This window comes from Macaca thibetana, chromosome 13, assembly GCF_024542745.1.
Source record: "Macaca thibetana thibetana isolate TM-01 chromosome 13, ASM2454274v1, whole genome shotgun sequence".
Taxonomy (NCBI): Eukaryota; Metazoa; Chordata; class Mammalia; order Primates; family Cercopithecidae; genus Macaca; species Macaca thibetana.
The window spans coordinates 39589732-39604628 of NC_065590.1; the positions used below are offsets into that span (position 1 = coordinate 39589732).

Consider the following 14897-nt stretch of genomic DNA (forward strand, 5'->3'; position numbering starts at 1 on the left):
GTAATCATTCTAATCGTAGCACAGCATTAACTTACCTACGACTTTGAAAACAGTATTACGTTTTCTCACCGACACAATAAGGAAGCTGGACCAGAGGACATATGAAGTTTCTGCCAGTTCTAAATGTTAATGATGCCACATTACTTTTGTAGACAATTCACTACTTCTTTTCTTCTATGCTAGACTTCTAAAATCAGAGTTTTCCTAAATATGGTGGAAAGTTTCCAAAATGTGTCACATTTTAGAATTATTAAAATTCAAATCTACTTCTAAGAACTGAAAATAATTTCCTTACAAATAAAGTCCTTTATTTCATATCAACCATGCTCCTAGAAATATGAAAGTATTAATTAAAATCTGGAAGTGTATAAAAACCTTAAGCAACAGTTAATGAAAGTAAAACAACAAAAATCGTCTCTACTAACTTAGAAAGTTGAAGTTTTGTATTAGGAAAACACATTAGAATAGGAAATAACATAGATTACCTCTTTTTTGATGATCCTCTGCAATAATAGCATTTAAAAATATAACTACTTTCCTCTGTATAATATCTGTACATAATTGCTAACTTTCCTGAATTTCTAAAACTTATATGTAATGACTTTGAAATACATGTCCAAGGAAATGTTTCATTTACCATTGCAAACATTGATTTATTAAATAAAGTAGAAGTCCAGGCTTTATAAAAGTCAGCATTACATTTCTCACAGAGAAATCAAGAAAAAAACATGTCCTATCACAGATAGTTATCAGCAGTCTTTGTGAAGTCTTCCAATATTTCATTAAAGAAATGAAGTGGGAGCTGCATTTACAGATGAGGCTCGTGCTTTAGCCATTCTCCGAACCAGCGCTTCTTGTCTTTTTCTCTGAATTTCTTCAGGAGAACACTTTCTATTTTTCTCTTCTTCCTCTAAAAATTCAACAAAAGATGAGTTTACTTTTATAGCCTATAAAGTCATTCAACATGTGCTTTAATTTTTTTGCTTTTTTAATCACCTAGATTTGCCATATTAGTTGGCTATTAAACTAAACTACTAAATATAAAATTCCAAGTACATAATACAGATATAATGCCCCAGTTCAAAAGAAAATCAAGCACTGATGGATCTGTCTCTATTTGATACATTCTTTTCACAGTGTGATAAAATCCAATTTGATAGAAAACTGACTACCCACCAAATAATTCTTGTGGACAATGACATCTAATTTATATGACCTATGAATAAATATATCTTTAAAAAGGATACATTGGGATTTTAAATGTTATATACACTTTAATAGAAAAATAGTCAAAATATAAGGAATTAAATTAGCTATCAGTATCTCAAATAGTGTATATTTACATAAGATGTTATATTAATATTCACATCTACTTTTCCCTTTAAAGTTTTCATTTCATCCACTGAGGAAATATATTTTAGAGTGATTAAATGAAATCTCTCATGTCAGACTGGTTTCCTGTGATTCACTGTTAGAAATTATATTTTTATTTGGAGGATACATTTTGGAGAAACTTTAAAATAATCTCAATTAAGTTGAAGCTTTGTATTAGAAATCACTTTCTCAATTAAATGATATTTTAAGTTTAAGATTATCACCCTAATACATATTTAAGTAAACTTTCACCAGTAAAACCGTCTATGTTGTAAAATATGCTTTTTAAGAAAGAAGAATCTGTAATATTGACAGAAGAGAAATATCATTTATTCTGACATCTAGAAAAAGATTCACAATTTATGAGACATTTCTCTTGTTACCTAACAGAGGCATTTTCCAAAACATATAATCTGCCTCCCTTTCCTTTCTTGGTATAATCAAAAATGGGAGGGAGTATTCAGCCTAAGAAATATATATTTTGAGTGGAGTTTCCCAGATGATTTTGATGGCTTTTATTTCCTAAGTTGTTTACCTAACAGACTGTAGCTATTTTTCCCTAAAGAAAGATACCAGAAGATACTTTCTAATTAGCATGACTAATTATCTAATACTTTAGTATCAAAGCTGAGAAACACAACAAACTCAGACTACACATACAAAGACTTTACACTGAATTTGTGTGAAAACAGGTTAATAATCTACAACAGCAGAAAATATAATTTCCTAAAGTTGCTCTTACAATTTGCTTGGTAATATTATAGCAAATAATTTCAAATGATAATCAGGTCACACCATGAAAATTTGATTTAGGGACGCATCCATTTTTCTCATCAGTCTTCCTTTAACTCAGTCTATAATAAAAATACACAATGAAGTCTTAAAATATTGTAAAGTACTAAGCAAAAGCTGCTCTTCTTAACCTTGATCTTACAGTGCAAGGGTCAGTAATTTTTTTTTTTTTCCTGTAGAGTCAGAAAGCAAGAATGTTAACCTTTGAGTACCTTGTTGCAACTGCTCACCTGTACCATTGTAGCAAAAATAGTTATGGAAAATGTATAAATAACTGATGAGCTATGTTCAAATAAAACCTGTTTATGGACAATGAAATCTGGATTTCATATAATTTTCAAACGTCATGAAATATTATTCTCCTTTTGATTTTTTTCCAACCATGTAAAATGTAAAAATCATTTTTAGTGTGCTGGCTATACATAAAACAAGCTGCAGGCTGGATTTGGAGGGATCATAGTTTGCCAACTCCTGCCTGAAATCAATGAGGGAGTTAAGTGAGTTTTGTTTCAGAGATACTTCCCTGGAGCAGCTTGCTACATAACAAAGTAAAAGGAAGTAGAAACAATAGAAAACATCAACAAAGTTAATAGTAATTAAGAGACTCAGTACTATCAATAAGCTTAAAGAAAATATTGATGAGATAAGCGAAAAGGCAGATTATCTATGAAAAATGCAGACAGATTGGTAGATAGGAGTTTTGGGAAAACTCAAATACTCCAGGAGGTTTAGTCTTTATAGAATTATAACTATAGTTGACCCTTGAACAACATGGGCTTGAACTGGCAAGTCCACTCATTTGTAGGTTGTTTTCTGCATCTGACACCCCTGAGACAACAAGACCAACTCTTACTCTTCTTCCTTCTGGGCCTACTAGACATGAAGATTATGAAGATGAAGATCTTTATAATGATCCACTTTCACTTAATGAATAGTAAATATTTTTTCTCTTCCTTATGATTTTAATAACACTTTCTCTAGCTTATGGTAAGAATACAGTATATAATACATATAAGAGCATACAAAATATGCATTAATTAATTACTTGTTATCAGAAAGGTTTCTGGTCAACAGCAGGCTATTAGCAGTTAAGATTCTGGGGGATCAAAAGTTACACACAGACTTTTGACTACAAATCAGATCAGTGCCTGTAACCCCGCCATTGTTCAAGGGTCAACTCTATCTGTAAATAAATTCATGTTGGGAACATGCTTGAATTAGTTACAATATACTCACTTTAATACAAATTTAAATACTTAAAATTACTATAGATTGAGAACAATTTTTAACATTTCAAAATATCTAGTTTGGGCTATCATGTAAAGAAAGCTATCCAACCTGCAGCCCACAGGCTACCTGCAGCCCAACACGGCTTTGAATGCAGCCCAACACAAATTCATAAACTTTCTTAAAATATTATGAGATTTTTTGTGATTTTTTTTTTTTTTTTTTTTTTTAGTTCATCAGCTATTATGAGTGTCAGTGTATTTTATGTGTGGTCCAAGATAATTCTTCCAATGTGGCCTGGGGAAGCCAAAAGATTGGATACCCTGGGTGTAGAGAATCATTTATTGTCAGTGTTGACAAGATAAATTGGTATAACTGCTTCAGACAGAAATTTGGTGGTATCCATCAAATTTTAAAACTTTCTCTTGTAGCAATTTTTTAGGAATTAACAGATATAATTATACAAGCATGCAGAAATTTATGTAGAAGGATATTTACTGGAGTATTGTTTGTAATTGCAAAAGACTGCAACCAACCCAAACTTCCATCACAGAGAAACAGTTAAATTATGATACATCCACTATATATATCACTTAGTCATTAACAGGACTAAAATAAATTTAAATGTACTAAAAGGAAAAGACAGCTATATTAAGGCAAAAGCAAGTTGCCAAATAGTGGGTATACAGATTTATTAATATTTAAATAAATCTGCAGGTATATATGTATACACATATATATGTATATACACACACACATACCTTTTTATATGCATAGAAAATGCTACATAATGTATACCAAAATATTAATAGTGGTTTTCCCTAAGGGATGGTTATGAGAAAGGAGAAACATAAGACTTAACGTTTTATTTCAAATTATTCTATACTGTTTTACTTTTCTTTTTAAATAACTAGCATATTACTGTTGTAAATTTTAAAAAAGTCACTTAAATAGGAAAGTTGTAGCAGTAATGCCAACAAGACAGAGAACAGTCACTAAAAATTTAATTGCAACTTGTGATAAAAGCAATTAAGAAATAAAAAATAAACAAGGAGATTTAGAGACTCTTCAAGGAAGGCCTCTGTGAGAAAGCAGTAATATATTGAGATATAAGAAAGCACCAACAAGAGTGGAGGAGGGGTCACATGTTGAAAAGAAGTAGTTTTAGTCAAAGGGAAGAGCACGGTCTACGTTCCTGGACAAGGAAGAAACATAAACTGTTTGAGAAACTAAAAGACAGCTGGTATAGCTGAAGCTTAGTAGGTAAGGAAAAAAGAGGAGACACAGGTTAAAGAGAGATAATCCACAGCTTTGTTGCTCACAGTATACAGTTTGGATTTTATCTGAAATATGATGGGCAGCCACTGAAGGTTGTTTTAAGCATAGAAACGTCATTTTTGCCCATCCAATTTTAAAAGGCTATTCCACTATTTGGAGATGAGAATTGAAAGGTGATAGATAAAAGAATTGCAGTAGTCTCGTCAAGAAATGTTAACTTGTTGTAGAAAGAAAAATGGATAGTTTGGGGATACAGGGTTTTTGAGATAGAAACAATGAAACTTATTGATAGAATGGAGAATTAGAGAAAAGAGGAACTGGAAGAATCAGAAATGATAGCTGTTATCAAATAAGTAAATCACAATTTTAACCATCACCACTAGCACATTTATATCAAATATCACACTAGTAAACATGTTTAATTAGAATGCTCTAAATTTCTAAATATTATTTACCTCACTGCTCCATCATCTGCTTCCTAGAAGATTACTCAAGTTTTAAAACAATTTAGTAAATACAATCTTAAAATGAACACTGTAATACATTTATCTAAAGGTATGATTTTCCAAGAAACAATTAATAAATCATTCAAAAAATATTTACTGAGTACCTACTATATGCCAGTCATTGTATTAAGTGCTGGGAAAGAATTCAATGTAATATTTTGAAAAATAAACCAACTACTCTTTGTATAATGCAGTATAATTATTTCCAAGTATCATTTTAAGAATTCTAGTTAAACGTTATAGTTTTACCTTATATATTATTACTCACACTCAAAAACAACAAATAATTATTTTACTACTTTTTAAGATACTTTTCAAAGAAAACTATTTCATATTTCATACATACCTTTTGAAGATTGTTTCAAAGATTCAGAAAGTTTCACCAAAGATTGCTGTCCAACAGCTTCCTCTAGCAATGGGTTGACACTTTTCTTTTTCTCCACACCCTGTGTAATTTTGGTATCAGACATACTTCCAATTATACAATTTTGATTAAACTGAGAAAGAATCTGAGAATTTTTCATCCTTGTAAACTTTGAAAATCCAACTGTTTTGTTATGGTTGCTCTGAGATTCATCTGTTATACTCTTATGGCATAGCTGCTTAGTACTCAGTTTCTTCTTGTAAGTAGCAATTTCTGTATTCATATTATCTGAAGTTACACTTGAACTTCCCGAAAGAACCAATTTGGAACTATTCACTTGTATTGGAACATCAGTGTTAGTATAAGGCACATGCAGATTATTTATCTGACAGTTTGAGATCTTAGAATACATAGTCAAATTTGTGGCACCTAAAAATCTTGGAGAATTTCCATACATTTCCCCTTTCTCCATTTTCATTGGCTTATCTGTTCGTGAGCTATTTGTCAAAGATGTCTGCACTGAAATGCTGTCTGGATTCAAATGCTTTGATTGTACTAAATTACTTCCTTGTTTAGATATAGTAAACATGTTTTTGGCTCCATGTTCGGAATTATTATTGATCTCACATATACTTTCTGATGTCTTACTGTCCTTTCTAATATCTTGTTGCTGAGTTAGTCTTTCAATATCATCACATGCTTGGTACAACAAATCATCATCTACATCATCTGCTTCCCAGGTATTATCTAATTGATGACACGCTTTAATAATCTCATTGGCAAATGAGGGATCATTCCAATCATCAAAGAAAGAACCTAATTTTGATGCACTAGTCTGATTTGGGTTACTAACACTGGTTTCATTGCCTAGATTTGCAGAGCCAAAAAGATCAGTATTAACAGGGGCTTTAACAGCTTGATTTAAAATGCACTTATTTTTCTGCTCATTAGAATATCTTGTGTTCAAAGCTGACTTCTTTTCAGAAGCATATACAGTAGATTTAGTAAGAGTATCTTCCTTTATTTTTGTCAGATTAGATGTAAGTATACAATCTTGAATTTTGTCTTGAATAACGATTTTATTGGAAGAGTTCTCAAATTTCATTTTATTTCTAGTGGATGATAATTTGTTTGATTTATTTGGATTTGGTGAAAATCTATATTCTGCACCTATTAATTCTCTGTCACATATCTTTGAAGAAAGATCTTGTAATACTTTTGAATCTCCTAACCTGGCATCTGGACTTGTATTTGCTCTTGACATATTTTTAACAGTTTTACTATTAAAGGTACAAATTTCCTTTTGACCAGTAACCTGGGCTGTTTTACAGGGGAAGAGTTCAGGCATGTCGACATTTTGCATAGCAAAAGGTTCATTACCTAGTAAATTTTCCCAATCATCCTCAAAATCACTGGTAGTAAATGCATCAATGTACCTCTGAGAAGTTTCTGGCTTCTTAGTACAGGAAGTCACACATGATTTTGTCATTATGGGTGTATCTACTTGGGAAGAAAGTGATCGTGGGGTTTTATTTGACAGTTTTTCAATGACCAGAGTTTCATTAGTAATGATTTTCTCCTCTTTCAAAGCATTTGTCTTTACAAAGGTAGTATTACTGGTGCTCCAAAAAGCTTCTGGCAGTTCTTGGCTTAACTGTCCGCTACATTTCTGAGTAGAACCATCAAAAATAGCATTAAAGGCTGCTTCAGCAGTTTGGTCAAATGGCTTCTGACTGCTATTTTGATTATTTGCCACAGATACCTTGGTGTTTCCTTTGATTGGCTTCTTTTTTGTAGCATTATCTATTTCGGGAACTATATTATGTAATGACTGCATCTGTGTATTATCTTTATGATTACTTAAAATCTCTGTTTCTGAAATCATCTGGGTAAAATCATAATTCCTCTTGTTTTGCTCTTGAATCACATCTAGCTCTTCCATATTTTTATCAAATTGTTTAGCCAGTTTCATAAGTTCTTCTTCTTGATTTTGTGTTTTTAACCTATTAAACAAGATTTAAAAATTATAATTAAAAATGTTCTGAGACATTATATCCAACTGTTATTTAACATATTTTGATGTTAAAGCTCTAAGATTTTAACACTTACAATTATTTTAACTCCAAAATTTGATAGATCAAAACTGTGGAAATTTTATTAACAAAAATTTTGATATATTCACAAAACAAAAATGGAGTATTATCAAAAAATATTTGCTTCACTGAATTTCAGAAAAGCTGAAAAGTCTTAACTTACTTTGTGCAGCTGATTTTTGCTCTTGATTTTCCTTTCACTACACTGGGAGTACAAGGAATAGCAGTTTCACCAATCCACATGTCCAGCATAGAACTTGTTGTTGGTTTTTCATCCTTTGGCTGATAGGGAACAAAAGAGGTATAAAGTACCAATGTAGCACCCCGCCCCCTTCCAGAAAAACAAAATAAAAAAGAAAATAAAAACTACTTTGAATTAATTTCCTAAATTCTGGTGAGGTAAGTTACCAAACAAACTCAAAAACAATAAGAAGTTGGGAGATAGCAATAATAAGCTACAAGAATTGATCCACTTGTTTCAGAGAATGAAAACATTCAGAATTACAAATTGCATATTTAAAAAAAAATTGTTTTAAGAATTAAATTTATCAAATGTACATTTAATAACATAAGCACGTTTTTATTAAAAGAAAATTGACATTTTAATTGCCCTAAGATTCTTATACTTTCTGTATCATCTGTTTCTCCAAATTTTCTTTATCCTTGTTATAACCTTTATCTAAAGTTGGACAATCCATGTTGACCTAAATTGAGAACACTCAGAATTGAGGTCAGGACTGAATTAAGAGGTAAGAGCAAGGTTAGAACTAAGAATGAGATAGGAATAAGAATAAAAAAATAGAGAAAGCAGAAAAGTTTACCCAGATAATATACAGAAAAAAGCCATTTTACACTTGGATATTTTTGCTGTACCTTTCAGTCACTTGATCACACAAAAAAATTACAGAATGAGCTTTAGGCATTAATTGCAAACCAAACCAACAAATCAAATCAAATAACCATTTTCACTCTATTTTACAGTACCTAGAATGAACATAAATATCACACAAGTTAAAAAATAATATTACTACTAGATTATAGGCTACTCAAAGGCAAGGACTCTTCTTAGAATAACTCAGCATTCAGCACAATACTGGGCATAACAGTGTCAGTTTACATTTATTTACTAGAAGATTTAGATGAAAAGATCCCTACAACTTGGTACTTCAAATCCTCAATGAATCAAAAAAGTTTTCTTAGTGTCGACTTGAACCTAGTTGCCTTTAGCTTTGCAAATACTCAAGAAAATCAGTAATTTCACTTTCAGACTCAATATATATTTTCCCTTTTATTTCAACAATCTTGAATTTAAAGAAAATAATAGTCTTAATTATGAACTCTGCCATTTACCAAAGTAATTTTAAATTTATTCAATTTTCAGAGGACTAAATTATGACTTTATGTACCCAACTTTACATATACATGGCTCCTATGTATGTTTGTATACTATTTGTACATATTACATATTTCTTCCTGAATAATTACATAATTTATTGATTTTCAACCATAATCCAGGTGCTGTATAAGGTATCTAAATGCATTACTTCATTTCATTATAAAAGGTATACTGTGCAAAGCTGTATAAATGAAGATATATACCATCTTCAAATAAACAACACTGTATAAAAAATATCCCTGCAGAAAGTGAACTGACTGTCCAATCAAAATAAAACCTCGTATTTAAAAAAAAATGCTATCTCTGAAAACGTTAAAAGAAAATTAAATAATGATTTGAGAATGACTCACCTAAAAATAAACAATATAAATATTTGTCATTCTGAGAACATGACAAGCTTTCAAGCAGACCTTGAAACTGCTAAAGATTTATATGCTTTAAAAGTACTCAGTTTAAGAGGGTAACATTTTAAAGCTACTAATTTCACTATTTTTTTTCTTTTTATACAAGTTACCACTTGCATACTGTTGGCATTTCTTTATATGAGCTATTATTTCCCGCCCAGTTAGGTAAAGGCTCCAATAATTTATTCACAACTATCTTTTTATCACTATTTAGACTGGCCCGCCCAAACACATTTTATTATGCTTCTTTCATGTGAAACCCACAATTAATGAAGATCTATTGTTAACTTATAGAGTAAGTATTATTATGGCATAAATGCTATTTAACTAATGAACTGTAAGTAAAATGAGTTTCTATGACATGCTAAACATGGAATGTAGAGCTAGTAGCAACAGAGTTGTTTTGACTGTGCTAGGTGTAATTTTGGATATTTTATAGCTGCTAAGAAAAACTTCATTTCCTGTCTCTTCCACCTGAATGACAGTAATTCTTCAAACCATGTTTTGGGCCAGTGCCATCTATTGTTTATGGTCAACATATAGTAACTATTCAAGGGCATGTTAAGGAAAAATGGCATACTTCCTTTAGAGAAGACACTAAGCAAAAACGTTCTCTGGATTTAAATGTTGTTAAATAAGAAAAAGAGAACAAAAAGTAAAGAAGTTCAGAACAGTTTTATGTATTAAGCCTTTGCTTCTTAGTAATTGTAATATTAGAGTTATTGGACTGCTTTGTGTCAAATGATTGACTTGAACATATTTCTATTTCACTCCAACAGTACAAGAACAGAAATGAAAAAAAGAAATGAAACACTCAAAATTTTTTTTTCAGAGATGGGGTCTTAAACTCCTGGCCTCAAGCAATCTTCCCCTTTCTCCTGGCCTCAGCCTTCCTCCCAAAATGCTGAGATCACAGGAGTGAGTCACTATGCCTGGCCAAGAAAAAAAAAAAAACCTTTGGAGATGGTTCTATTATGGTAACAACTTTAACATTACCTTACAATTATAGCACTCTATAGTTTACAAAGAATTTTTATCTAGTTTAATCCTCATAATGGTCCAATGAAGACAGCAAGAGGAACACAATAATTCTAGTTCACGGCTGAATGAACTGAGGTGGTGAGAGTTTAAATAACTTGCACTGGGTCACACAGCATAGGAGGCTGAAGGAGAAGACTAAATTTGAATTCAGTGCTCTCCGCTTTTGTAAGTGTTTCTTGATAATCTTATAAGTCAATGAGTATTAAGAAGAATAGTTTGGGGAAACGTTATAGACAGTAAATACCAATCACAAAACAATCTTAAAAGTTTAAATTTTTTTGACTGCCTTATTCTATTATTTTAGCAACTTGAAAAATGAATGCCGTATGTTGTTAAGCACAACATTACAGATAAACACAATGCCCTAGTCAAAAATTACTCTAAAAAATTAAAACAAGATATATACTTAAGAAAATATCTTATAATATTTTATATTACGTTCCTTTTTTCAAAATATGCATTTCAAAAGTAGAAAAGGCAAAATAGTAATCTTTGCTGCCTTATTTTTAGAAAAAAGAATTATAAAAGACAATACTTTTCATTTAAAGAAACTACAAAAACTTAGTGGCACATTCTTCACTGTTTTAAAACAAACTATAAAACTAGTGATATTTACCTGAGGAGCAATACGATTAACAATATGTGAAATCTCATCACTATCTGTGGTATAAATCTGTTTTTTTCTTCCTTTACCTGAAGAAAAAGAAACAAAGATATTTCTATAAATTTTAAACAAAAAACCCTCAATTTTAAAAAATAGCTGTCACTTCTTAGAAAATAATTTTAATTAGTGCAGCTTAGAGCATTGTGCGTTTACATCACATACTTATGCAGATAAAATCATGTAGATTCTCAGAGGTTCCTGATGCTATTATCTGACTAGAATTCTAGTTAAATCTGAATCATTTATCAAACATTTACTCATATAAATAATGTTAATAATGAATTACCTAACTGCTTTGTCAATGGAGAATTCTGATCCCAAAAGATATCATTCTGTCCATCTGGATCATTAGGAGAACTGAAGGAAGATGACAGTAAGTCCATTTTCAGCACTCTCTTTGGTGTTTCATACCTGTCTATATAAAATATGAGTAAAATAACAATTGTGGCATTTTAAAGCATTACCTTACTTCATAAGAGCCCAGGGTCAAATAATAGCTTAGACTAAGTTTCATAGTCCAATATAATTTTTTTTCCCAGAGATAATTACCTGAACCATAACTGAAATGCTTGTTTCATATAAAAATCCATGCAGCACTTCGCAAACTTGAGATTGTAAATAGCAAGCACTTTTAGATAATCCAGAAGCTCTATGAATGCATAATACAATACTGTATAACCTAAGTCATTCTATTTATTATTATTGAGACCTGGAGGCTTTGAGGAACCATCTGTAATTTATAGGTACATTCAAAAATCCAAAGTCACCCAACAGAAACCTAAATATGTTTAGCCCCTTTTCACCAGCTCTAATCTACATTAATTGCAATTCTTTAAAAAGCGTAAGTGATCCAATGCTTGGGAATTTTTGTCTAGAATAACTTCCAATTTTTTTTTTTTTGAGACAGAGTCTCGCTCTGTTGCCCAGGCTGGAGTGCAGTGGCACCATCTCTGCTCACTGCAAGCTCCGCCTCCCGGGTTCACGCCATTCTCCTGCCTCAGCCTCCCGAGTAGCTGGGACTACGGGCGCCCGCCACCTTGCCCGGCTAGTTTTTTGTATTTTTTAGTAGAGACGGGGTTTCACTGTGTTAGTCAGGATGGTCTCGATCTTCTGAGCTTGTGATCCGCCCACCTCGGCCTCCCAAAGTGCTGGGATTACAGGCTTGGGCCACTGCGCCCGGCCAACTTTCAAATTTTTATAAAGATTTTTGTTCATTCCGGAATTGCTTTATGGGAGTATTAAAGACATGTAAGGTGGCCGGGCGCAGTGGCTCACGCTTGTAATCCCAGAACTTTGGGAGGCCAAGACGGGCGGATCACAAGGCCAGGAGATCCAGACCATCCTGGCTAACACGGTGAAACCCCGTCTCTACTAAAAAATACAAAAAACTAGCCGGGCGAGGTGGCGGGCGCCTGCAGTCCCAGCTACTCGGGAGGCTGAGGCAGGAGAATCACTTGAACCACGGAGGCGGAGGTTGCAGTGAGCCGAGATTGTGCCACTGCACTCCAGCCTGGGCGACAGAGCAAGATTCCTTCTCAAAAAAAACCAAAAAACAAAAAAAGACATGTAAGGTTAAAAAAAGCAGTTTCAAGAACATGCTCCAGAATAAACGCTTTTGTATGAGTTTCAATTCCAACTAAGATTTACTAGAAGTCTTTCAAAAAGTGCACCCAAAACTAATAGTGAAGAAAGGGATCCTTAGTATCTTATTTGGAGGGATGTTACAGACAGCAACTTCCGGTTTATTCATAATGAGGTGAGACATCGCCCAGGCTTTGAAACAAACTTTAACTTTTCATATGAACTCTTCTCTAAAGCAGGTCGCGGGGGGGCGGAAACAAGGTTTAACCAGAAATAATTTCTCCGAGCATAAACTGAGGTTAGCGGGCCTATCAGCTCTTCCTCCTCGCTCCGCCACCGCTGCTGACCCGAGGAGCAGCCTGGAAAGCAGCCGCCCTCCCGCAAACAGGTAAACCACATGACCTATTCCTGTGGCGGAGGCAAGTGGATGATCAAACCTAACGGGGTAGTGCTCAAGCTCGGGGACAGAAGCCCATCGGGGAGTGGTATGGGAGTATTTTTGGACTCTCGAGGGGTGAATCCCAGAGACACAATACACACTCCAGACTCCACCCCCACCCCAGATTTCCCTGTTGTAAGCTGGGCTGTGGGGATGCGGCGCCGAAGCCAAGGCAGGCCGCGCTGCCGACGTCTCACCCTCGGGGTTACTTTTACTGCACAAGGCGGCTGTTGGAGGCTGCTCTCGCTGCCGCACTGGCCCGGGAGGCCCCTCTCTAGCCCCGCAGGGCCACGAACCGCGGGCCGACCTCAGCCGCCTCCTCCCTGGCTCGACCACCGAGCCGCATTCCTCAGCCGCCACGGTTTTGTGCGGCGTTTTCTTCGGGCTAGGGCTATCATCATGTTTCCGTCGCCGACTCATTGCCTATGGCCCGCCTCCACCAGCCGTTTCTTCTTTCACATTTTGGAAAGGGATGAGTAGGGCAACAGCACTACAAACCGGACTCCGCAACAACGGCAGCCGCCATTTTGACCGGTGGGGCGCGCGCAAGAGGCGGCCGCTGATTGGCTGGGTCCCGGAGAGGGGGGAGCTGTTAAGGTGCTGAGGGCGTGCGCACTTCCGCAGCCGGGACCGGAGGCTGCTCTGGAGGAGCGTCTGGGCTCAAATTCCTCTAGACTGGTGGGGATAGCAGGGGTAGTAGTCAGGTCAGCGTAAACTGAGAGTGGGAGCTTGTGAGATGGAAAGGAGATTGAATACACTAGCAGCTTTTTATTGAATGTATAATGAAAATTGCACGTTAGTCAGATTCAGATTATTGAGGGTCTTCGAATTTGTCAAGAAAAGGAAATATAGCTAATTTTTCATAGATGGTATGTGCATAGAAAAATCCAAAAGAAAGTAGAAAAAATTACTAAATTAATTTAAGAGTTGCTGGATACAAAGTCAATATTCAAAGGTCAATGTGTTTCACTAGATTGGCAACAAATATAAAATTCAAGTTTTAAAGAGATACTATTTATAATAGTACATGAGATAGCAAGTAACTAGGAATAAGTTAAAGATTGTCCTTCCTACAGTGAGAACTATAAAACATTTTTGAGATCAGGCGCAATAGCTTACGCCTGTAATCCCAGCACTTTGGGAGGCCAAGGCAGACAGATCACGAGGTCAGGAGTTCAAGACCAGCCTGGCCAGCATGGTGAAACCCCGTCTCCACTAAAAATACAAAAAATTTAGCTGGGCCTGGTGGCATGTGTCTGTGGTCCCAGCTACTGGGGAGGCCGAGGCAGGAGAATTGCTTGAACCCGGGAGGCGGAAGTTGCAGTGAACTGAGATTGCGCCACCGCACTTGCAGTGAGCCGAGATGGCGCAACTGCACTCCAGCCTAGGCAACAGAGGGAGACTTCGTTTATATATAAGTAAATAAATAAATAAATAAATAAAACAAATACAAAAATTAGCCAGGCGTTGTGGCGGGTGCTTGTAATCCCAGTTACTCGGGAGCTGAGGCAGAGAATTGCTTGAACGTGGGAGGTGGAGGTTGCAGTGAGCCGACATTATGCCTGGGCAATAGAGCAAGACTCTGTCTCAAAAAAAAAAAAATTTTTTTTTGAAAGAAAATGAAAACCTAAATAAATGGTTATAGTATACTCATAGGTTGTGAGACTCAATATGTTACAATGTCAGCTATTTCCAAACTGACCTATAGATTCAACATAAATACATACGAAGGCCCAGT

General features: G+C 34.6%; 1 protein-coding gene across 3 annotated transcripts; it reads right to left on the reverse strand.

Annotated features, from left to right (window-relative positions):
* Positions 1–421: 421 nt before the first annotated feature.
* ETAA1 (ETAA1 activator of ATR kinase) lies at positions 422–13710 on the reverse strand. Of its 3 annotated transcripts, none has more exons than XM_050754401.1 (6): positions 13357–13710; positions 11426–11554; positions 11092–11168; positions 7798–7910; positions 5524–7544; positions 422–910 (listed from the first exon to the last, which is right to left on the reverse strand). In XM_050754401.1, exons 1-6 carry the CDS (start codon positions 13577–13579, stop codon positions 783–785), a joined length of 2691 nt encoding a protein of 896 aa, XP_050610358.1. In that variant the 5' UTR covers positions 13580–13710; the 3' UTR covers positions 422–782. The 3 variants fall into 3 exon arrangements, with proteins under 3 accessions (XP_050610358.1, XP_050610360.1, XP_050610361.1); XM_050754403.1 differs by having other exon boundaries at positions 11426–11550; positions 13357–13440; XM_050754404.1 differs by lacking the exons at positions 11426–11554; positions 13357–13710 and having other exon boundaries at positions 7798–10366; positions 11092–11170.
* Positions 13711–14897: the final 1187 nt, after the last annotated feature.